At 33.6% G+C, this 25,978-nt stretch overlaps 1 protein-coding gene across 3 annotated transcripts in view; it reads left to right on the top strand.

Annotated features, from left to right (window-relative positions):
* The window catches only part of Dh31 (diuretic hormone class 2), a 297,142-nt gene that overhangs the window by 208,448 nt on the left and 62,716 nt on the right, over positions 1-25,978 (top strand). For all 3 annotated transcript variants that reach the window (XM_074127288.1, XM_074127287.1, XM_074127286.1), the window contains exon 2: positions 13,522-13,615. In XM_074127288.1, the coding sequence (XP_073983389.1) occupies positions 13,524-13,615 (92 nt within the window). In that variant the 5' untranslated portion in view covers positions 13,522-13,523. The remainder of the gene's footprint in view (positions 1-13,521; positions 13,616-25,978) is intronic.

The following is a 25,978-nucleotide window of genomic DNA, read 5'->3' as shown; positions in this document are numbered from 1 at the left end:
TCTGTAAAGAAGTATCGCACGTTTTGTTATTGCTTGTCTTTTAAGTCTAGTGTGTGGGTTCCACGTGAGTCGTTTGTCTATGTAGAGCCCAAGATCTGGTAGCGCACCAGATCTGTACAAGGGAGAGGATTGCTGTTGAAGAGGACAGGTGGACAGGAGCCCCGCCGGAAAGTAAACGTGGCATTTCTGTGGGTTCATTTTAATTCGCCACTTCTTTGCCCAGGATTCTATTTTATGTAAATGTGTGTGTAACTTTTATGAAGCTGATGAAGGTCAAATATAATTAAAATTGTGAAAAATCAAATAAATCTATTTATTTTATATTGTAAAAATTACAATTAAAGCGAGTTAATTGTCTCGTGGGCATTATGGGTCCCTCTGCAACCCTGCCTCAAACACATAACCCTTCACATGACAGAAACATCTGCCATCAATGAAACAATTCAAATTACATATTTGTTTGTTTGTTTTTTGCAAATCACTTTACAAAAAGCATTATCATTGGTAATTCTCTATGATGACCAACTCTCGCCCTAACTTCACTAAGAGAACAGAGCCATTGCGCCTCAGCTCAATGTGATCACAAATAAAACCTATATCCAATTAACCAGTTTGCTTTCCTATTGGGCGAAATTCAATTTTCCGAAGTACCTATTTACTTAATGCGATTTTCTAATTGGAATCATTTGTTTACTTTTATATTCACATGGTTTCATATTTATTATTGTAAGTCCATTGTAAATAGTGAAATAACTAGAATTATTTTAAGCACAGAGCAATTTAACCCCAGATAAGGATAATAAAATATTATTAGGGAAGAAATTAGCTATGCGGTTAGCGAACTGGACTCCCACACGGAGGTCCCGGGTTCGAATCCAGCTGCTGGCCCTTAGATTTTCTCTTCCTAGGAGCTTCTTACAGCTCACTGTCCGGTGATGGACAGTGTTGCCTGTAACGAGAGAACACTGTCCGGAGGCCGGCAGTGCACTGAAAGAAGCTCCGGGCGCCAATAACCTTAGATGTTGACGCGCCTTAAATCATTAAAATAAAAAAAAAAATAATAAAATATTATTTATTTTTTATTTTTTCAACTTTAAGGCGCGTCAACATCTAAGGTTGTTAGCGCCTAGAGCTTTTTCCAGTGCGCCCACGGCCTCCGAAACAGCATTCGCTCGTTACAGACAACATTGTCCATCACCGGATAGCAAGATGTAAGAAGCTCCTAGGAAGGGAAAATATAAGGGCCAGCAGCTGGATTCGATCCAGTAGGCTAACCACTAAACTAATTGCGTTTCCTTAAATGAACTAACACTGGAGTGCTCGTGAACACGTTTCCTGGTAAAACAAACGTAATTTCTCATACGAAGGATAAAAGGAATCCTGGAAAATGATATACCGTTTGAAAGCCCATTAAACAAGGAAACTTTTATAAAAAGTGCTAGCACCTGGGTCTGATAATAATCACATAAGAGCCGAATGAGTTTTCTTAAAAATTTCGATAACTTTTATTTTCCCAGCATTTGGAGGGAGATTAAGGCTGATTAGAGAAAAACTTATGCTTCGAAATGGTATCAATTTTTAGAAAATTTATCTGTCTTTCTAACCGTGTCATCAGAATCGGACTAAAACGTATTGAGTAATAACATTTTTATTGGAAAAAAGTAATGATTTTAGAAAAAAACTTTAAAGTGACGTCACTCAAGAACAGTGGAAAATATGAAGTTGGCCAATACGTCATTGAACTCCACTTTAGATGTACTACACACAGAAGGCCTGTGGACAATACTTACTGGTTCACCCTGTATATCTATCTACACATAGTATATAGCAGGGGTCCCCAAACTTTTTACACAGGGGGCCAGTTTAGTGTCCCTCAGACCGTTGGAGGGCCGGACTATAAAACAAACTATTTTAAAGTATCATATCAATCAATCACTTTATTTGCACAAAAGAGTACATCTTTATGGCAAGGAGTTGAGGTCACAATATTTACAAAAAATAAAACAGAAAGAAATATCCATAAAAACCAAATAAATATGTACAAAATTAAACTTATATAACCTTAAATTAAACTTAAATAAACTTTCTACTAGGAAAAATTCAAACCTATTTTAAAGTAAAAAAAACAAAACAAAACGGGAACAAATAGAATATTTCAAATAAAGAACAAGTAAATTTAAATCAACAAACTGCCCAGTATTTCTGTGGGAATTATGGGCCTGCTTTTGGCTAATGAGATGGTCACAATGTCCGGTTTAGTTATAGTGCTTTGCCTTTCTTCCTACTTCTGCTGTTATTTTTCGGAGCCATGACGCGTCCGTCCCGCGTCATCGGAAATAGTACTGTAAATGAGCGACGCAGTGCTTTGCGGCACCGCCACATATAGTGCTCCTCTCACTGACCACCAATGAAAGAGATGCCCCTTTTGGAAGTGCAGCGAGGGCCGGATAAATGTCCTCAGGAGGCCGCATGTGGCCCGCGGGTCGAAGTTTGGGAACCCAAAGATGCGTTTCAAGTCAATTGCCCAAATATGAACAAATCGTATACTGAACAAAAAAATAATAGAAAAAAACCTTAAAATGAAAGTTACTTTACAGTAAGATGTGCTTCAGTCTTTTGTGTTTATATCTTTTGTACAGCATTTTGTCTTAGTTATATTCCACGATTTGGGTAATATGACTGAGTACACCGTCCGAATAAGACTGAATAAACATTCTGGTCAAGTTACAAAGAGTGGTAGATACACTTAACAATATGATCAATCGATGTCCATCTGGGAAAGGACTCGTCTCACCAGGAACATTTATTTTGTACCCTTTGTAGTTCTTTGGTAGTTGGTAGATTAAATAAGAAGAAGATAACTAAAAATGTCAGGAAATAAAAGTTTATTGGGATACCTCAATAGATAATTTATCTTACTATTCCTAACCCAATATTATCTCAAGAAATAGACCAATAATTATTATCTTCAGTCAATACCATGTGATGGTAGAACAGAGAATGTTAGGTTAGCTTCCTCTGGATGAGACTAAATTAAATTTCTCGGTTATACAGTAACTAAGAGAAATATATTTCTGGAAAGGTTTTCATCTAAATGACTTCATCTTTATTTTTTACTCTCTTTTCTTTCGTTAAAATACTCAACAAGAAACTGAAGAAGCCGGCCGGCTATAGGTTATCTGGTCCCTATATCAAACAAAAATAGACCAATAAACTTTCAATTGGCAGAGAAAATTGATTTTAGGGAGCTGCTAAAACTATTGTATTTTTGCAAGATAGTTTTTTCTCTTAAAATATTCTAAAACATCTAAATATTAAGCAAAATTTTAAGTTTTAGTGACTGCAATTTATAACTCGGTCTTTTTCCACCATTTACTTCTCAATCCAATGGAAATTCTCCATTATATGTATGATTCCCAAAGCTAAGAAACCCTAATATCTTCCCATCTCTAATCGTCTTATCAGTCAGGTCTAAACTAGCAATTAAGTTCAGGAGACATCATTCCACTATTCAGCAATGTCATCGCGTTGTATGGCCACCATTGCCTCTTCTCTTGAGCGAAAAGAAAGTGGCTCAGTTGTCTTCCTTGCCTTTGAAATAAGCCTTTGATCGTGTATGGCCGGGGTCGGCAACCTATTTTAAGTAGAGAGCCATTTCTCCTTAAATAATTTTAATAATTCTTACCAAGAGCCGCAAGAATGATAGTGTAAAAAAACTTTGTAGATCATTTGTATTCACAAATTATTATTTTATGATATTCAATAACATTTAAATGTTTTATATATTTATTTTCACATATTGCAAAGTAAATAAACAAATAAATAATAACTTAACGAATGAAAAGGCGGCAGTCTTACAATATAAATCAAGTACTTTATTTTGATATTGTATAATTCTATTCAATTTCGAACCTATCACATTTAAAATTATTTTTGAAAAAATACCTTTTTCTGCAACCATGTAGGGAAGTTCTCATTACTCAATTAAAATCAGCTGTGTAATGCCCAACTTCCCACACTAGTGGGGGGAAATTCCCATTAGTGTCACTTTCCGCACAAAACTTTATTGTGCTTCCTTGATATAAGAAGTTTTGTTATTAACATAAATATTTTCTGTAAAACTCTAATAAGCTTATTTAAATTTATTTTATTTAAATAATTAAAAAACGAATATTAAAAAATAAAATAAAAATTGAAAGGAATATAGAAATAAAAATAATACTTTAATAAATAATTAGATATTTTTAATTATAACAGTTAAAAAGGTTATAGTGTTACCTTATAGAAATTTAAAATGGATTCTAGTGATGCCTGTTTAGAAAACACTCCTCCATCAATAAAAGAAACAGCAGAAAATGTAATAAGTAATGTAAATACGTAAGTAATGTAAATAATTGTAATATAACAATAAATGTTTATAATAAATAAATTACTTTTTGTAGACTGTAAAAATGAAAGTTTTAATTTTATTAGTTAATAAATGGTTGCAGAAAAAATATAATATTTAACTCTAGTGTAAAGTATTTTCCTCACACTCGGCAATTTGCACTTGCACTCGCATCGCTTCGCTCGCTCGTGCGTGCAAACCCTGCCTCGCGTGAGGAAAAGTACTACTTTCCACACTTGTTAAATAAATAACTATTAATAGATGGAATTTTCATTCGTTTCAATAAAATTAAAATATACAATATATTTTGGCCAGACTGAAGAGCCAGACAATTTGGATAAAAGAGCCGCGGGTTGCCGACCCCTGGTCTAGGGCATTCAGGGTTGCTCTGGAAGTTGAAAGGCGTCCTTACTTTTACTTATTACCCCATCCTCAAATCATACCTCACTGACCGTTGCTTTCAGGTAATGGTTAGAGCTTCTTTGTCATCTTTCCGAAGAGCGAAAGCAGGTGTCCCGCGAGGGAGTATCCTAGGCTCTCTTCTCTACACAGTATTCACTGCAGATATCCCTATCGACCCACATACTATTAACGTTTACCGATGACGCTGCTATCCTCTCCTCTGATCGTGACCCCAGTAATCTCTCTCAGAAATATGTAGACTCACTTAACAAGTTTAGCGAAATGGTTTCATAGCTGGGGAATACAATAAATAGAAGTAAGTGTCAGCATATTACTTTCATTCTTTGAAAATAACACTGCCTCCTCTACATTATAACCAATCTCCTCTCCCATACTCTGATGTTGTCCGCTACCTTGAGGCTGTTCGATAAAAGACTAACATGAAACCCTCACACTCGATTTTAGCAACAACAAATGAACATACGATACAGATAGCTCAAAAGGCTATTAGACTTCAGTAGGCGCCACGGTAGCCGAGCGGTTATAGGCGAGACCTGTAAAGCTAATATGTATTGTGGTACTGAGTTCGATTCCCGGTGTTAGGCCTTGGATTTTATTTAATGGTTAATAAAAGAAATTTACAGTAAAGTATGTTTGCTAGTCGCCTCCTTCCACGACACCTAATTGGTAGTTGGACGTTAAGCCCCGCCTGAAAAAATAGGCGATTACTTTACTTTACTATTATCATGCTAATCAGAAGAGAGAACATAAATCTTGCATCTCAGAGTTTTAAATTCAACTATCATAATTTATTTTATGAAAAATCTATTGTAAGACAATCCTGAAAAATTTACTTTTAATAATGAAAAGAAGAACTGGCTGGTAGAATCTAAACAAGCCAACAACGCTTCAGGAAATAATTTCTAAGAGTTTATTGTTTTTTCAGAAGTCCCCTGATTTTGAGCATGTTCTGTTCAACAGCATCTCATATTCATGAAGTTATGACTTCTCTTTTCTTAAAAAGAACAATTATGAGACAAGAAATATTATTTTAACGAAAATTGGCAACTTGAATTCGCTTTCTCCATCTTGGAGAGTCTTTTCGAGAAGTTATTAATATATAAAGTTGTCTTTCATTGTTGCTCCTCGAAATGAGCTAATCTGATTAAATTTCAATGTTTGTAAAATGTCAAAGGTACCAGGTGTTCAGTTTTGGTAGACTGACATTTCCTGACTATTCTGTTGCCATGTCGTTTCTGTTCATATCTTTTGTGATCAAGTAGAATTTTAAAAATGTCTTAAAGGATCTTCATATAAGATTTTTTAGAATCATCCTTATTGTCTTCAATTAGTCTGAAAAGCAACTATTTTGGAGTATTTATATATTTAAATAAACCCATCCTAGATCCATCTTCAACTAGAAGAGCGTTGCCCAATCTGTGGTACGCGAGTTGCTTGTTGGTGGTACGCGAAAAATAAACTATAATGGCGGACATTAAAAAATTAAGTCATAAAAATACCAGAGAAACGTTTTTTCCGGTAATACATAAACATTATTTCAATAATTAATATCATACAGTAAAGTTGTTAATATTTTATAGTAATAAGGTTAGTCTGTCTCAAGATATACGAGAAAATAATATAATAGTACATTTAACAAGGATAAAATTGTCTTTCATGGAGTATTTTCCCAAAACCCGAAAACACAAATGATAATTGGATTTCAAACCTCATCTATAAAGAAAATTTAGGAAAAGCTACATCATTATCAATAAAAGATAAAGAAAATTTAATAGAATTATCATGTGACATAACTTAAATGTTAACTATGTAAAGATCTGCTTAAAGAGACTGATTGTAATGAGTAAGCTCTATCCAAGCAACAATTTAATTGGTACTTACAGGTAGTTGAATGCTTAAAAGAAATTAATTCAGAAGATTTGGGCACTAATGTAATAATCCTAAAGAAGAACTTTAAAAAAAATTTAAAGCTAAGATCTTACACTTTACAAAGTTTATAAAGTGAACATGAACTTGAACTCCTTTGTAACAGATACATTGTATCTCTATGCAAACACAGATATTAATAGTAAAATAACACACTCGGTATAATAAATTTCACGAAATACGAGTACAATCATTTTTACGAAGTGTTACAATTTAGCATGATGTACCACCAAGTGGTACGCCAACCAAAAAAGATTGGGAAACGCTGAACTAGAGTTATATTTTATTTAATCACGTGACTGGAGTCAAGGCTGTGAATTACGAAGTTAAAGCCGACTCCAAATGTAAAACTTTGAGATCGAAAATGTGGATTTTTAAACTAAACTTCTAAGAATTATGGGTTATTGAAATTATATTTCATTTCAAATATTCATTATGCACCCTACGCTTTGCTTATGTCATACTGCAGATAAAGGAAGTTATTTGCACAAAATTCAAAATATAAAACCGCTAAAATCAACCTGTTTCATAAGTTTTCCGGCTACAAATAATATTCATTTACATAAGGTGCTAAAGATTGGAGTAACTCCTTCCAAGTATTCGCATCATAGAAGTGGGAACTGCGAATGCTCAACAATGCATCAAAGATAATAAAATAAAGTATTATTCTTTAATTTTTCACTGATCTGATATTACTAAATACATATAATCTAATTTCTAGTTGATGCAATCATTCAAAGATGCATTTGCGAAGGATTTTATCAGCAATAAAGTGACTCTTTTTTAAAGACTAGTTCTTTATTATAACTCAACGTTTCTGGTATCATTAAACATTTCATCAGAACCTTCTTTGAGAATGGAACGATACATGTTATAACCTGAAACAGGATCTGTTCATCATTCCTGATTGAAAAACAAATTCCTATTCAATATTTAAAGTAACCCCTATTTGTAACATCCAATTAAGTTTCTTGCAACGTCAATTTTAACGTTCCCATTACCAAACGTAAAGCTTCTATACATAACCTTAACATCAACAGCTAACGAACCCTACTTTGTAGTTAAAACGGTGGTTTATATGCAAGAGGTCATATCTACAGCTTCTTCGTATTCCTCGCTTCCAGCTTACTTAATTACTGTTCATCTCTTCAAAGCTAGCTTTTAGTAGATAAGGTTAGATTTGTATTCGGGCTAAGCAAAAATCTTCTGCGAACTAAAATATCTATTGTGACTATTTAATATTAGATTGCAGACCTCTGAAAAGTATTGAATTGGCAAAAATGTGATAATTAGAGCATATCAGTGTGTGGGTTTGCTGAAACCAAGAAGTTGTTAGCTCTGTAGGTCTTAAAATTACCCTGGAATTGTTGGCTGTAGACCTAAGGAAAAGAATACCTCTAAGAACACTTCCTCCGACGCAGCCTTCAGGTCTATCTAGAATTGTGTAACCTTAAGAGTGAGCGATGCGTACATGTGGTGCGATATTATTTCAAAAGAAAGAAACAACCAAACCTTTAGGAATCGTGTAAACACTAATAAGGAGGAACAGTAGTGTTTTATGGAGTAAAACGAATACCCTTTACAAAAATCGATTAATTGCAAATAAATTTGGGATTCTTTAACTTAGGATTACGAATATTTACGTAAATAGTAATACATTAATTAAAAATATTTGTTATTCTGCAAGAAATATTAAAAGTCATTTAATATAACTTATTTACCAGTTAAGCGCGTTTGACAAATCTCTATTACGGTGCGTTCGACGTGTATACTCGTTGTGAAAAATATAAAATTACCATTAACTATAAAAGCTCGAAATTTTAATAAAATACAATAAGAACATTATTTGGTGGGATGTTTCCTTTATCTTACCAATAGAACTGCCAAGTATTTTATACGGAGGGGGGGGTGGAGGGAGTCAGCCAAATGATAAGTAGTACATGTTTGGTCTCCGCATTAGAGACTGGGAATTGCACACACAAACAGAAGCTCTCAACCCTTGTGCAATGCCGTTTTTACCTTAGAAAGAGGTTCAGACCTCAGTACGAGCATGATTTCATTTTGCACAGAATTCAAAGCTCTTGCGTCTCTAGTTAACTAGGCAATGCATAACGTGAAGCGGTGCAAGATTTTGAAAGAGCACAGAATGCTTTGTAATCTCAAGTCCCAGAAATTGTAGAAAAAGTGCTTGCAGTGACTATAATGATGTTGAAATATTTAGGTTGTTTTGCCCTGCGTTCGACGTATATACACGTCATTGTCTGATTTTAATTCCGCACACTGTAGGGGAGTTTTTAAAATTAAATTCCACGATTAACTGGTTAAAAAACAATGAATTATTAGAAACCAATACTCTAGTTACATTTAATTATAAAATGTTGTTCGCTTCAAGTTACACTAAGAATTTGTTACATAACCTCTAATATCATTTCGTAGTTGATAACTACACGCTAATTTTGATTTGAAGATAACTGAACAGTAAAATAAAAAAGTTTTATTAAAAAATAAAAAACATTACATAACGCTGAAAAGATTTTTTGTTACGTATAAATTATGTAAAATTATTTTCCCGAATTTTTAAGAAAAATCAAAATTCATCAATTCGAATAAATATAATCCAATCTCATCAGAAAATGTCTATTTCTTTGAACAATTGTAAAGTTCAAAGAAACTAAATTAATTAATTACTAACGATTTCTCTGAAAACGGCCATACCACGTTGAATACACCGGTTCTCTGACATTAACAGCAGATAATTTGTAGAAGAGCCGTGGTACCAGCTCGCTGCAATTACCAAAGCTGATCGCATTTCTGCAATTCTAATTAAACCTTGCTAATTTTACCTTTCATTTGTCCGCGAATTGTACGGTCATAGTTTCGAGTATCTTTATTGCGGTAGTTGACAGAGGTCTAAAGTGAAAGAAGGGGTTAGGAACTGATTCTTTAAAAGAATTTAAAGTAAAGTAATCGCCTATTTTCTTCAGGCAAGGCTTAGTATTCAACTATCAATTAGGTGACGTGGGACGGTTTAAATAAATTTATTATATTGTACTCTGTATTAAACTATTGGCCTAACATTAGTGGCTTGGAATGGTCATAACTGGTTAGAGTAAAGGAAATAACCAGCCTTATGTTGCTGAGATAGCCATCGCAATGCTTACAAATCGTTTCTAAAACATACCTCGGCAATCTCGATAATAGAAACTACTGATCGATTCTGGAATTTAGTGTTATTACGAGGGTCGTTTGAAAAGTCCGTGCAAAAATAAAAACTACTTAATTTTTTGGGGTAAACCTTTTTTATTTTTCAACATAGTCTCCTTTTAGGCTTATACACTTCGTCCAACGCTGCTCTAGTTTGTTGATCCCTTCCGAATAATAGGATTTGTCCAAGTCTGAAAAATAGCCATTCGTTTCTGCAATCACCTCCTCGTTTGAATAAAATCTTTTTCCCGCCAACCATTTCTTCATATTGGGGAACAAATAGTAGTCCGAGGGAGCCAAGTCTGGTGAATAGGGGGGATGTGAAACGAGTTGGAACCCTATTTCCATTAATTTTGCGACCACAACTGCTGAGGTGTGAGCTGGTGCGTTGTCGTGATGGAAAAGGACTTTTTTGTGGGTCAATCGTGGGCGTTTTTCTTGCAGCTCGGTTTTCAAACTGTCCAATAACGATGAATAATATGCACCTGTAATAGTTTTACCCTTTTCCAGATAGTCGATGAGGATTATTCCTTGCGAATCCCAAAAGACAGTCGCCATAATCTATCCGGCCATCTATCTAGCCTTTTTTGGCGCAGATTCCCCCTTGGTAACCCATTGTTTAGATTGTTTTTTGGTCTCAGGAGTGTAGTGATGTATCCATGTTTAATCCACAGTGACGAAACGACGCTTAAAGTCCTGCGGATTCTTCTGGAACAGCTGCAAACCGTCCTTGCAACACTTCACACGATTTCGTTTTTGGTCAAGCGTGAGCAATCGCGGCACCCATCTTGCGGATAGCTTTGTCATGTCCAAATGTCGATGCAAAATATTATGTACCCGTTCATTCGAGATGCCCACAGCACTAGCAATCTCACGCACCTTCACTCTTCTGTCATCCATCACCATATCATGGATTTTATCAATGATTTCTGGAGTAGTAACCTCAACAGGGCGTCCAGAACGTTCAGTGTCACTTGTGCCCATATGGCCACTCCGAAAATTTTGAAACCACTTATAAACTGTTCTAATCGAAGGTGCAGAGTCACCATAATGTTTATCAAGCTTCTCTTTAGTCTCCTGAGGCGTTTTGCCTTTCATAAAGTAGTGTTTAATCAACACACGAAATTCTCTTTCGTCCATTTTTTGAAAATCACTCGACTTCCTCGATTCAAACGAATGCCAAACACAAAGAAATAGACCGATCTGGCTGAAACTTGGTGTGTGTTCTTCCAAGAGATGCTACTAACTAAACATAACCTCGATACGCGCCAGTGGTGCTATCTCTCTGACTTTGCACGGACTTTTCAAACGACCCTCGTATTTCAATAAGTTCAATAATTTCAATAATAATCAGAAAGTGAGTTTTACCGGATGAGTGACGCACTAAGTATTTATCGAACACTAGACAGTGTATTCTGTAACGAGAGAACACTGCCCAGTTACCAGTAATTGATTGAAAAAAGCTCCGGACTTCAATTACCTTATATGTTGCGCCTTAAATTTAAAAAAAAAATTAATAAAATAATTCGTACCTTCCATTAGCAATAGTTCTCCAGTTAGTTTTTGCCATTTTTCGTACCTTTACAATAGTTCAAAATGTTTTTAAGTTAAACTTTGTAAGAGGTGAAAAACAATCTGATTCTCTTCTGTAATTAATTGTAAATAATGATGGAAGAGATTAGCTATGCGGTTAGCGTATTGAACTCCCACGCGGAGGTCCCGGGTTCGAATCCAGCAGCTGGCCCTTAGATTTTCTCTTCCTAGGAGCTTCTTACAGCTCACTGTCCAGGTGCTAATAACCTCAGATGTTGATGCGCCTTAGATCATTAAACAAAAAGAAACAAAAAATTGTAAATATTGTGTAAGAATGTAGTAAATAATGATTGAAACAATGTGCACGGTATCGGAAAGTAAATCCATATTTTATTGATTATTTATTAAATATGCATGTTTTTTAAATTAGAAATTCCAGATAAACATTACTTTTATAGTTTTAAAGAGGTACTGTATATTCAAATTAGTTATTAAAAGTTACAACTTATTTCAATCTAAATTAGAAAAATTCTGGCATTTATTATTTATCCAATCAAACTTTTGAATTGGCTGATAATCTGATAAATAAGTGAGTCGAATAAAATGACTGCCAATTTCTTTTATAAAACTTTGTTAAGTTCAAAGCATTGCTAATCTATGATGAGATTATGGGAAACGAGGATATTGTGTTAATGCGATATCCAACTTATTTATTGGGATACTTATTTATTTATTTTATTTAAAAAGTAAATTAATTTAATTAATATTAGGCATATTATCTATTATTATCGTATTTGTAAAAAAAAACTTAGTAATATTATTAATTTAAACCAGCAAGAATTTAGTATCATCTGATTAAAACTGTCCGGTAGGACAGTTGTATAAGGGTTTTAGCAGTAGATTGATTTAATAATGAAATATGTTATAATAATAATGTAAAGTTTTTCCAAAAACTTTACTTACACAACTAATGCCTGCCACTAGTTATTAAATATGTGGGTTTGATTAAATAATAAAACTCGCTAAAGTTGTAAGTAATAACCTGATTTATTCACACATTAACATTAACTAACATTAACATTTACTAGCAACTAACGCTATTCATTACAGTCACCATTTACAACAGTCACAACAGTTTACTGTTACTTATTCACTACGTAACGCCACAAAACTGTTCCACGACTGACCCCTGGTCCACACTGTACCGAATTGCGCTAGACTCAACCGCACTAGCAAAGCTCTACTCACGAACTGACTACCTGCCTAACTGGCTAACACTGAAGCACTCCGTAACACTGACTCTCTCAAAACTATCACTTCCAAAGTGTCTCCCAAAACTGTCTCTCAAAGACTCACTTAAAACTAACTGATTAAAACTATTAACACTCGTTAAGAACTCCTTAAAACTTGATTAAAACTGGTTAAAAACTGACTTCTCCAGCGGTGTCTGCCTCCTTTTAACTGCGTGCCTCCCTCCAACTGGGACTGCCCTCCTCCAACTCTCTGAGCATAAGTTTCCACGCCCTCCTGACGTTCATTGGCTGGAGAAAACATACTGCTACCACCTCAGCTGGGGCCGCCCTCCTCCTACTCTCTGTCTCGCTCCTACCTGTCAATCACTGGCTGGGAAAACACATATGCCACCACCCCAACTGAGGCCTTTCTCTTAGCTGGCTTTTACACAGGTCACTAACTCCTTGAACAATCTAGCCCTTTCCTTTCTAGTTCAGGTAGTGACCGGCCCTTTTGTCTACACAGTGGTGGCCTGATACCGACTTTGGTCGCTTAACCTCTAGAACAATCTAGGCCTTTCTTCTCCGCCCAGGTCAACTTCGTTACAATAATTTAGGCATATTTTTGCATGTTCACTGTTTGAGCCACTGCAGTTCATTGTCTAAAGGCCGGAATTTTCTTTAAAAGTTTTCAGGCGTCAATGGCTACAGGTTTAACTTTTCAAAAAAAAAAACAAAAGAAGCTAATGTCTACTTTTCTTAGATATATATTGTCATTTAGAAATAACATTTACAAATTTCTAATTTCTGTTTCAGAAATGGTAACAAATATTGCTGTAGTAGGAGTGAGTCTGATGCTGGGTACACTGATAGTTCTGTCTGCCGCCTCTGAAAACATCCCTTACATTGGGTGAGTTATGCTAATTTTAATCATTTGATTTTGATCATTTTAGACCAATATTATTTGAAGCTGATATTAGTGAATGTGATTGTTCAAATCAATGACCCTTGATAGTTAGTTGGTTTTTGGTTTATTTGTAATATCCAGGCCCTGAAGAAGATAATAAGTCGAATCGTTGGCTTAAAGACGGAGTTATTGTTTTTTTGTTCTGAACCGATTCCTTGCTATTTTAATCCTTTATTTATGAGATAAAATATAATGTGTACAAATATATTTCCGTTTAGTTATTGTTTTGTCTCCTTATACTTTTATATGACGCCTAAAATATTCCTTTATATTTAAAAACTGGTTAAGCTACTTCTTTCTGACCAAATGTTTAATGCAATCAATGCGATACACCGTCCCCTGTCAAAGAAATGTCGCTCGAAGGATGGTTCAGTGTCGCAAGAAAACCTATCCTTGCCCACTTTCCAATCGGAGAGAATCGTTTGACGGTCAAAGAAATGCTCTCTCTGTCAATGTCAACGAATCACACCCACGAAGTTACAGTGCCGTTAGCCCATTTAATTGACCGACCGCTTTTCGGCCTTAGAAAAGTACAACTGCTCTTTCATTTATCTTTTTAAATTAAAAAAGTTCTCAATAGATCTCCGACCAATCTATTTCATTAATTTATTAAATAAAAAAGAAAAAGTCAAGTAATTTACCCTCACGTTTAGAAGTGGTTTGTGATTTTGTGGCCGTTTGTCCGATATTTTGAGAGTTTAATGTGCAGGGTTTATGTCACGGAGTATGTTTAACAATAAAGCGGCTAAATAGCTAAGTGATTTTGCTTGTGAGAAATGTGAGAAATGAAATTATTTTCGTGATTTTCAATCATTTACTAATATACGTGGATTGCCCTTAATTTTAAAGAAAATTTGGGAATTTTATCTTTTATAGTGAAAGAGTAAAGAATTGTCAAAGTCAGTCCTTATAGAGCAGTCCTACCGTACAGTTCTAATACACAGGGTGTTCATTTTAAGACGGCTCAAATGCAATTCATGCTTAAACGGTTAATCTGAGCGAAAAATGGTAGAGGAAAAATTTGTTGCCCGTCGCCTCTAGTTTCAGAATATGTGACTTGATTTTAGATTCCTGCCCGCAAACGCGGCTGATGCGCGACCAAAAGTGAGGGTTAACAGTTGACCCCTTTTTCAAATGCACACTTTTAAAGAGTATAAAAAGTGATGAAAGAAACCGGAAACTGCATTTCGATATCTTCAAAATTAATGGTGCCTCCTCAGATTAAAACTGTCCGGTAGGACAGTTGTATAAGGGTTGACCATCAAAAACTGCACGAAAAAGTGTAACGTTGAAAAACACCCAACTTTGACAATTTTTTTCTATTTTTCTATAAAAGATAAAATTCCCAAATTTTCTTTATAATATAGGGCAAATCCTCCTTTATAACTGTAATTTTTTTGCAACCACCCAGATCTAATAGGTTTTGAGAAAAAAGTTGCCGAAAATGAGCAAAAACGGCTTTTTCAAAAAATGTTCTTGTTCTTGTTCTTCTTCTTCTTCTTGTTGTTCTTGTTGTTACCTTTTTTGTAAACAACGTAGCGCCTAAACGCGTGAACCGATTTTCATGAATGAGGTGTCATTCGATTCGGAATTTTATGTAGATGTGCCTTTTGGGGGTCTCGGCCCTGTACATCGAATGGGAGAGGAGTTAGCCCCCTTTATGTAAGGCCCCCTCCAAAATTATTATTACTAATTACTCTGTAAATCTTGGCCCGATTTTGATAAAATTTGGTAGGATGATAGGGTTAGGGCTCCCCTACCTAACAATAAAGCGACGATCTGCTCTTACACTTGTTAAGGGGAAGTATAGCAATCGTTTCAAATTATCGACACGTGAACCGATTTTCATGAATGAAGTGTCATTCGAATCGAAATTTTGTACAGATTTGTACTTTAAAAGTCTCGACGCTATGCCTCATAAGGAGGGGAGTTCGTCCCACCCAAATAAGGCCTTTTCTAAAACTATTATTACCAATATTTCTACAAAGCTTAGTCCGATTTTGATAAAATTTAGCTCAAATAAGTGGTTAAAGCTCCTCTACGTGGCTGTGAAGTGCCATCATGCTCTTACACCTACTAAGAGGAAGTACTGCAATCGTTAAAATTATCAATGAGTGAACCGATTTACATCAATGAATTGTCGTTCGATTCAAAATCTTTGCCTTTTAGGGAGAAGTACTGTAATCGCAGTTTATTTTTCTTGCTCCTCTTAAAAGGAAGTACTGAAATCGCAGTTTAATTTTGCTATTTACGTACAAATACCTTCCTATTTTATTCAAAACGCTTTCTCAAAAAAATGGTTATTGAGGATGGTTTGGGGACCGCAACTATAATCATTCTTTAAAAAGATCTCTCCAGTGGTAGTTACGGTTCCGATTTAACACCTTATCAGGTTATAATGATAGAATAGCTTATTCCAAATTTTAAAAAATCGGTAAAGCAGACGTAACTTTGCAAATAGACAAAAAGGAAAATCTATCCAAAAGGTACAAAAATCTCCTTAACAAAAACTTACAGTTTTAAAAGTTAAGTATAAGGGTTGATTAAACGCCAAAAGGTACACAAATCAGCAGTTCCCAACATTTCATTAATACTTCATTGATATAATTTAAGTAATTTTACTGCATTAACTTTTCCTTCACATTTTTTAGAATTTATTAGATGTCACAGACCCTTATGCTGGCCAGTTCATTCATAATATTTTTTTATTATAATTATGATAAAATGAGTGATGAATTATTCTGAGTAGTCACATATACATGCATGTTAAAGTAGAAAAAAACAAAGTTAGAGTCGGCCACTTTTTAAATTTCAATCACGGAGAATTCAAAACAATATTTCAGTCTTAAATTCGTCTTACCGAAATATTCGTGAGCACAAATAACATACATTTAATAACAAGTAGATTATTCAACAATATTTACTCATTTCTCAATTGTAATTTAATTTAGTCCCCCTAATTTTACTTATGGTAAAATACTGGAATAATTAGCTGTCCTAAAAATATGCATATCTTTATTTTCTTTATTTTATATTACATATATATAACATTGTGGGAAGAACACCTAGATTGAGAATGTAATTGAAGAAAACTATATTATTTGCGATAAAGCCAGATTATTTATTACTTATTATTACAAACGTTTGACTACAACATAAAATAACAATTACTTTAATCGAAGAATGAACTTAAACCAATGATTTTTATTTAAAAATAAAAATAAATGCATAAAATCATTGATGTAAAAAAAGTTTATGAATTTTTTAGCCTCTTATTTTTTTTATATTTTTTATAACGTTTTCTTTTTCACCTGTGATTAATAGTTTGATTATTATAGATAAATAGATATTACAGTCAATCTAAGTTAAATGGTGTGCTACTTGAGTAAATATTTTGTAGACGAAAATGGCCAGCATAAGGGTCTGTGACATCTAATAAATTCTAAAAAATGTGAAGGAAAAGTTAATGCAGTAAAATTACTTAAATTATATCAATGAAGTATTAATGAAATGTTGGGAACTGCTGATTTGTGTACCTTTTGGCGTTTAATCAACCCTTATACTTAACTTTTAAAACTGTAAGTTTTTGTTAAGGAGTACAGAGAGCAGTTGATAACCTCCAGGCTAACCTGGCTTGCGAGCCAGAGAAGGCACCTTTGAAGGCACAGTACATGCTTCACAAGTTGAGTAAAGTGCATTATTTGATAAATTAAGGAATAAGTTTGATCCTTTACATGAAAGATATTGATCACTTAAATATATGGCAGGAGTTTTCCATTTTTTTTTTGGTAATTAAACGCAGCTCTTCCAAAATTACCAAATAATTATTAAACCTTCTTGTTGTAACAGATGTAAAATTAATTTTTAGCCATTTTGTGTACGCTTGAGAACATCTCAAGCTCTTAACATTTGATTTTTCTTAGAAAAATCACTCAGAAAACGTCTTATTTCCTGATATTAAGAAAAATACTAGCTTTACTGCCTTGGAAATATTTTTATTAGAAAGAGGATGAAAAAATACATAAAAATGACCTATCGCGTGCTCTTCTTTCTCTTTGATAACAAGTTAAAAAATAGAAATATGATTAATAAATACCAGATTTTGAAATGGCCTAGCATCTTTAATTTTGACGATATCGAATTGCGGTTTCCGGTTTCTTTCATATCATTTTATACTCTTTAAAACTGTGTATATGAAAATGGAGGGTCAACTGCAAACCCTTACTTTTAGTCGCGCGTCAGCCGCGTATGCGAGCAGGAATCTAAAATCAAGTCACATATTCTGAAACTAGAGGTGACTGGTAACAAATTTTTCCTCTACCATTTTTTTTGCTCAGATCAACCGTTTAAGCATGAAATGCATTTGAGCCGTCTTAAAATGAACACCCTGTACGTATATGCACCTTCATTTAAATGCAAGTAATTTATTAAATTTGATATGCATGCAGCATGCAGCCAATGGATCTGATAGATTTTAATCCTTTAAGTTGGTTCACGTTGATCATAATCTGATTTTATATATTTATTTATTTATTTTGTCGTTTCTTTAATACAAAAATATTTCTATTTCTTCATAACCAGGAGAACTTAAACTTGTTAAATATCGTGTTAGAAAATTTCAAGGCTTAACAGTTTATTTCCTTTTAATATAATTCTGAAATTTGATTAAAAGATGTAACTTGTCTTATAAAAGTTAACAACTCTATGATTGCTTTTAATCTGTTGAGATTAAAAAAGTTTCAGCGGTCTAGATATTAAAAGCATTGAATTATACAATTCATTTTAGCATAATTGTCATTATTAACGCATTCGAAGGAAGGAATACCTTTTAATTGATCAAGTAATCCTTAATTTAATAATTTAACTTGCAATTAATGATCCAAGATGAGAATCCGGATTCTCAACATGAGTTTTTGTTCAAGTCCATATTAGAGTTGGAGGAGAAAAATTGAAGGATGGGATATTATTATCTAACGAAAGATGATATTGCATTGAAGTTCCGGAAAAACTTAATTTGTGACAAGAAAAGTAGCTGGTTTTGTTTTTAAATAGACACTATCTTCCGGAATGGCTTGTGACACATATTCGTGAGAGAAATATTGATTACCTAAAAGGTTTACAAAATTAATTATAATTATAATAAAATAAAAACGCTTGTTTGCATGTCGAAGCATGTGTAAGGTTTCTATTTTTATCCGGTTTCAGATTTCTATTTATCGTAAGAAGTAGATTTACCAGATTGATGCATTGAATTTGATTCCTACATACGTTTCTATCTCTCACTACGATTTCATACTAAGTGGTTACGCCTCCTTCAAGAGGAAGAATTGGGTGCCCTTGGGCTTTGTCCTGGAAAAAATTATCAAAAAGTTGTAGGCCAAAACTAGTGAAACGAGAATAGAAATTTTAAAGTTATTTTTTTAGGAAAATGTCAAAGAATTTAAGAAAAACCTGTTCACTAAAATGAATTGTATATACTTGTGAAGTTTTCAACAAACTAGGAACTTCAGCAGCACATTTAACCCGTAAAACCGTACATTGTATTCAAATAGCACATTAGAGGAAAGCTTAATGACATCCTTCACTCAGAAGTGTCCTTAATCAAATTATCCTGGGGGAAAATCTTTCAAATAAAGGTTTGTTTAACCTCCTTGACTACAATCTGTGTATAGAGTTGTGAGAATGATTTGTGACGAGGAAATACCCCCCCCCAAGTCAAAAACCGCTTAATAAAATTTTACTTCCGTTTAAGGGATTTTGGGCGCCAAAGTTTTTAATAGATATTCAGTTCTTAAAGTTTGGATACAAATTTTTTCTAGACTTCATTTGTTTTTTGGTGAAAAAATAGAAATTTAAAAATTTGATATAATTTGCAATACTTACGCAGGGTGTTCAGCATAAGACTACCGTAACTTCGGGAGGCGATTTTGGGCATCATTTGCAACAAAAAATTTCATATAAACTATGGCTCGATTCGGCTCCGTTTTATAGATATTTTTAATTTTATGTTTTTTCATGGTACTACTACTTTTTAGCAAACAGTTGTCTTTTTTTTTTCAAACTATTATAGCTAAAGCAAGTTCATTCAGCTCATTAGAAAGAAGGTTAAATTTTCTATTAAATAAGCTAATTTATATTTCAAAATAATAATATTAAGTATTCCAAATTGTGGCCCAAACATAAGAAATAGCAAGTTTCTAATTTTTTTACAAAAACTTTGACTTCATTTTCCTCAAAAACATTTTATATGAAAAAACCGTGCACTATTCAGGAAAAACATCTACATACAATCACCTTTCGAAAGGTATACAATGCATTGGGGGTATTTTAGAAATTGATGCAGAAATCTGTGATTAATTGCAAAAAAGTAGGCCTCAAATCGACATTATGAGAGGAATTCACCTACCATAAGAATATAATAGATCAGAATCATCAAATCCAGTACGATTTTTTGCAAACGTGTAATTTAATAAATAATTAATTTAAGAACTATATTCAAAAATATAAAATTTACATTATAAATAATAAAATAAAATAAAAAGAAGAAAAATGAATATGATGTTAAATGAGCGTTAGGTACCAATTCCAAAAGAAAGGATTTTCGTTTAACGAGTTTAGAACTGTGCGCTGTTCTTTAGTTAATTCACAAATATGCTAAATAATTTGAATAAAACACAGATTTTTTTAAACTACTCAACAAACTTTTGGAACCAGGCGGTTTTGGATGTAACTACGATTTCTAAAAAAAATGAAGTCTAGAAAAAAATTTTGCCCAAAGTTTGATGTCTAGTTATGTTTGCGATTCAATAATTTAGAAAAATCTGTAGTTTACTAACACAAATCACACCAGAAAAATGACAATTTATTGCTGGATGGTCACCAAACAGATTTTAATAAATAAGAATAAGTTAGTTTATTTAAAATTTTGTATTTATTAAAATATTTTTATTGTTTTAAAATAAATAATTTATTATGTAAATTGAACTTAAAATAAATTTACACGGGCAATTTACTGGGAAGGTTATACAAGAAGGTTAAATTATTCTTGGATATAGAAGATTGAACACGGCTTCAATTTAATAAACTTCTCCTTTGGACAAAATAAGGCTGAGAAAATGTAAGCTTATTTTCCTCTCAGATTATATGAATAGGGAAACCTTGTTTTTTAATTAGTGTACTTAGTCAAATATATTACTGTTCTCTTCAATACAGAAAACTAAAACCATGAGAACATTTCATGGTGAATAAATGAATATAATCTAATTTATAGAAAAAAAACCTGTATTTAAGACCGATATGACAGATTAGAGGAAACCATTCCCATTTAACTACAAAATACCCTAACAGGCAATTTGCCAGAAAAGAAGCCGTTTATTGTGCAAATGGAAGGTATAAATCTAAATGTTTATCATGCACATGTTTAACACCGCATTGCCAGTCTGAAGTCAATTTGACTCCAAAAAAATAGGAATGGTCTCTGTTTCCCCACATCTCATAGCTATCCCGAAATGCTCTTAGATATGCTATCTCCACTCTCTCACCATTTGATAGTCACGAGCTGAAGACCATGGAATTCTTAGTTTCTTTTTTGCAGATTAGTTTACTTGAATCATAAGAGTCATTTTGACTCCAGATTGACATTACACTAATTATATCGGAGTTAGGCGCCACGATAGCCGAGCGGGTTAAGAGGCGAGACCTGCAAAGCTAATATGCATTGTGGTACTGGGTTCGATTCCCGGTCTTGGCCTTGGATTTTATTTAATAGTTTAATGAGAAATAGTAAAGTACGTTTGCTATTCGCCTCCGTCCACGACACCTCCGTACACGACAATGGTAGTTGGACGTTAAGCCCCGCCTGAAAAAATAGGCGATTACTTTACTTTATTTTATATCGGAGTCATTTCGACTCCTGATTGGTAATATAAATATATTTTCTGTTATTAACTTGACTCCAGATTATTGCCTAAATGCTTATTTGATAAATTTACATAATTTTCATTGAAAGTATCAAGGCACAACAAAAAAGCCTCTTTCTAGAATTGATTTTCTGTCCGAATTGCAGCAAAAACTTGCAGCGAATTGGGTAATTTCTGATAAGTGTCAACAGCGCACAGTAATTGACAAAAATAGTGAATATAATTAAAAAAATGAAAAAGCCCCTGATCAGAAGGCAGTCAATCAGGGTTCTAGAAAATACTGAAATTACTGCGATCCTAAGTTGAAGTTAATTCCTTCTGCGTGAAATGTTAAAGCCGATTTGTGGACAAAATTTGTTTTTACGTTCTTAATTCCTATTCTTTCTCATCCTTTAATGCAAATTTTATTATTAAAATTGAAATCAATATAGAAAAAGATAAAAAATAAATTATGGAGTCAAAAGACTCCGCATTGGCAATAACTGACTAAGTTCGAGCATTGGCAATGCAGTTATAAGGACAATCGTAGGAGGGATTAAGCAAATAGAAAAAAAACATGGCGGATAAGTAGTTAATCCATTGCGTGAAACATGGAGACTACACTTTTTACTAAAATGGAACCTGAGGAAGCCTAGGCGATTCCCGCTTTCAGAAGGAAAAATATTTCAATTATTGTAAAAGAGTACATTTTGTGTAATGGAGCCTTAAACAGAAAACCAAAAATCAAGGAGGCGCTGCTAATGGAAGAATTTTGATTGGTAAGTAATAGTTGCGTCCTTTGATGTGACTTAATAAAATTGTTTTTGAGATGTCGCCAAATGTGTGGACATTTCTTTTGGAAGCTTAAAATCCAAAATCAACAAGATTACAATGCTTATCAGGTCAATAGAAATGAAAAAATGAATAAAAAATAATAATTAAAGTAACTGCAATCAACTATTCTGTAGCATTCTAGTGCGGTAAATCATCTAATTTAGATCCGGCATTATTAACTGCATAAATCCATTGAGCTACTGGCCAATTGGAAATACAAATAGGTGCATATTTAATTTATTGCAACAATCACCGCAAATAGGGATGAACTTGCAAACAAATGACTAATCGATGAGCAGCATCACAGTTCATAACATAATCTTCTCCAGTTGAAATTACTTGCAACCCAAATTGATGTTGGTATCTATTTTATATTTGGCCATTATATTTTAATTTTTTATCATGTTTCAACTTAACTTTGATTTGAAATTCTCAGTAATTATTTTTTATGCGTTCTTAGTTTTAATTTATCAAATCAATAACTCTAACTGGACACAATTTTACTGGAAGATTGAGTATTTTACTTTTAAATTAGGGGTGTGGGGGGCACCTTTTAACAGTTTTAATTTCTCGCCAAATATTTAAAACATTTAAGATTGGTAATTTTCTCCATATTTTGTGGTAGACCTGTTGTGTAATTGGCAGAGTTTCCCTTCGTTTTCATTGTTTGGTAAAGTCAGAATAGAGGAATGTTATATTTTGTAAGGTGGAAGTAAAATTTTTGTTGTAGCTTTGGGAGTGTATTGTGAAGATTGTAGTGGACAAGGTGTAAGTATTGTTAGTCCATATTAACATTTGGAATTCGTATTTTTAAATCTAGTATTTACAAAAGTCTATTCGCTTGCAAAAAGTGTTGGATACTATATTTTCTTTTATGGAAGGAGACGTGGCACTTTTCAACATCACAGTTAAAATGTGCCCTACCGACCTGCAAGTTTGTGACTTTTTTTTTTAGTTTAATCGCAGAGTGGTCGGAAAGTGGTCCGAACCTACATTAAGAAGCGCAACAAACCGAATATTTTGTTCAAACTTCCTAAACCCATCATCACTACGGGTAAAACATCCCGAACTGAGTCATTCTTGATTTTTGAACTAGATTTCAGTGGTTTAAAAGAGAAAGTAATGTAGTAGTGAGAGAAATAACTGATAGAAGGTAGATTCAGAGTAAAGTAATATCATTTCTTTCTATTTTATATTGTGTTCAAAGCTACCCCACCAGTGGGGCAGATATTAACATTTGACACAAAATGTTTAAATTAAAAAAATATAGATATGTATGTAAAGTAATAACTGTTTATTGATATAGATCTGTTAAGAAGACTTGAAAGTTGTAGAAAACAAAATAAAAAGGTTCAATAATACGATTCTGGTGCACTCTGCAACAGAAAATGTAAATTCTGTTCAAATGTGGCCCCTCTCCACTAATAATGAATGAATGTATTAAAGTAATTTTAAGAAAACCAGCGAGTTAAAAAGAGAAACAAAATGAGATGGAGAACAGAGGGCGACATATCTTTAAAGACGAAATATTGATTTCCTGAGAAAAGCGACAAATAAGTCGTGAAATAGATGTTTGATTTATCTAGGAAATATTTCAAGAAAAATTAAACTTTTCATTCATCTTGATACTTACTTTAGAGAAACTGTAAAATAATTTTTGGATGCTGAGAATTTGTTTTTGCATTCACCACTTTAGTTGTACAAATTAAAAAAATGCAAATGGCATTTTAGATTAAAGGGTCTTTCCTCATCCTCCTTGAGAAATATATATAAATTTCTCTCTCATATACATATATTATACAAAAGATACAAATGTACCTAAGATATATAACACACATAAGATATAAGTGGAAGAAACAGGCATAACAAAAAACCATGAAATAGGTAATGCTGAACCATTTCTTTTTTGAAAAAAAGATATTCGGACAAGAATCACCAGAATCTATCATTGCCAGTTTGGTCTCACCAGAGCCAGCTGAGCTTCAATTCTACTGAGCTATCCCCAGGTGGTGCTAGCTAATAAGCCACTAGAATCCCAGTAGTATTTCTCAACAGCTTTACCACGAGTACAACAATTTTTTAAGAACAAAACCTTAAGCAGTTTTACATTAATATAATTTATCTTTTTCCTGGTTTTTAAAGCCTGTAAAATGGAATTGTCTGATTTCAAGGCTTAGGAAATTGTTGAATTATTACACAAACTTAGCTGAGTTTCTTGAGTTTGTGATTTTATTAAATTCACTTCCGTTAAGTCCGTTTGCAAACTGACCGTTTGCCTATAGCATTTTTTTTTTATATTTTATTTTAGAAATAAACCTCAAAAACTTAAGTATTAATGTAGGGTAAAATCGGGTGAGATGGCCACCATTTTATTTAGAGGGTGCCTGCAACATTTTAGTTAGGGCTAGGCTTACTTTATTATTATTTTTTGTAACCTCATACGCTCACAAACATAAGATAAGGAAAAAATTTCAGAAAAAATGCTAAGGGAAACATTTTTTTAATCTTACAAAAAAAAAAAAAAATAAGCAATTGACCATCTATCCCCACTGGGTTGGGTGAGTTGGCCAGTGTAACTTGGGAGAATTCTTCTTTTTAAATGCGCTTTTACTACAATTTTGGCAAGCGTATGCACAAGAAGAGCAATTTTCGTGGAACCACTTCCGGCATATTATGCATTCCAACCAATCTTTTTTTTCTGGTCTTGTTGTAGCTTTCCCCATATCCTGTACATTCAGTTTCATCGATTTCTGAAATGGCATTTTCCTCTTCAAATTCGATTCCTGTTTCGTCCTCTTCATCGGAACTTGGGGAAGGTGAGCGTTTTCTTTTTCGGACAATCCTTTCTTTCAGAATTGTCTCTTTGGAGATGGTATTTCTTATTAGTTTGGATTTCTTTGCAACTCTGTTTTTCACAACAGCAATGTGCTCGAGAGTAGTTAATAAAGTGACAACAGACTTGGCTCCTTTTCTTGCATAGACGACAGTTTTGGGTATGGGGTTAATACGATCTCAAATTTTCTTCAGTATAATTTCCGCGGTTAGTGTTCTGACTTTTATGCTGAGTTGGCATTTTTCTGCAGTGAATTGGAAACTGAGCCAAACTATAGCAGAAAAAAAGTAAAAATAATTGGCCATATATCCCTACTGTTTGATGGCCATCTGTCCCGATTGCTAGAGAGAGATGGCCAACATGATAAACATAACACAACACACACTTTTCGATAGTTTTAGAGGTTAGGATTCATTAATATATATTGTATTTACCTAATATGTAGAAAATAACACTAAATTTCGACAAATACATTTGCTGCAGCACGCAATATGGAACTATCATAAAATTTTTTGTTGAGCCGATAATGTTTTTATTCTCTGAGTTAATTAATAACGCTTTGACGCAGACCAAAATGAACTCACTGTAGTCAGACATGAATGTTCATCACTGGAGAGGTCACGCAGCGCCGTCGGACGACATTTCGGCTGTTGGCCATCTCCCACAATTGGCCATCTCACCCGACTTTACCCTACCTGATATTTAATAATGTGAATCAAATTCTCTTTACAAAAATTTATT

The sequence above is a fragment of the Rhodnius prolixus genome, unplaced genomic scaffold (assembly GCF_049639745.1).
Source record: "Rhodnius prolixus isolate KJV_2025 unplaced genomic scaffold, Rpr scaffold_3, whole genome shotgun sequence".
NCBI classification, from domain to species: Eukaryota; Metazoa; Arthropoda; class Insecta; order Hemiptera; family Reduviidae; genus Rhodnius; species Rhodnius prolixus.
The sequence above is the reverse complement of the archived record's forward strand: the minus strand, read 5'-3'. Positions and strand labels throughout refer to the sequence as shown.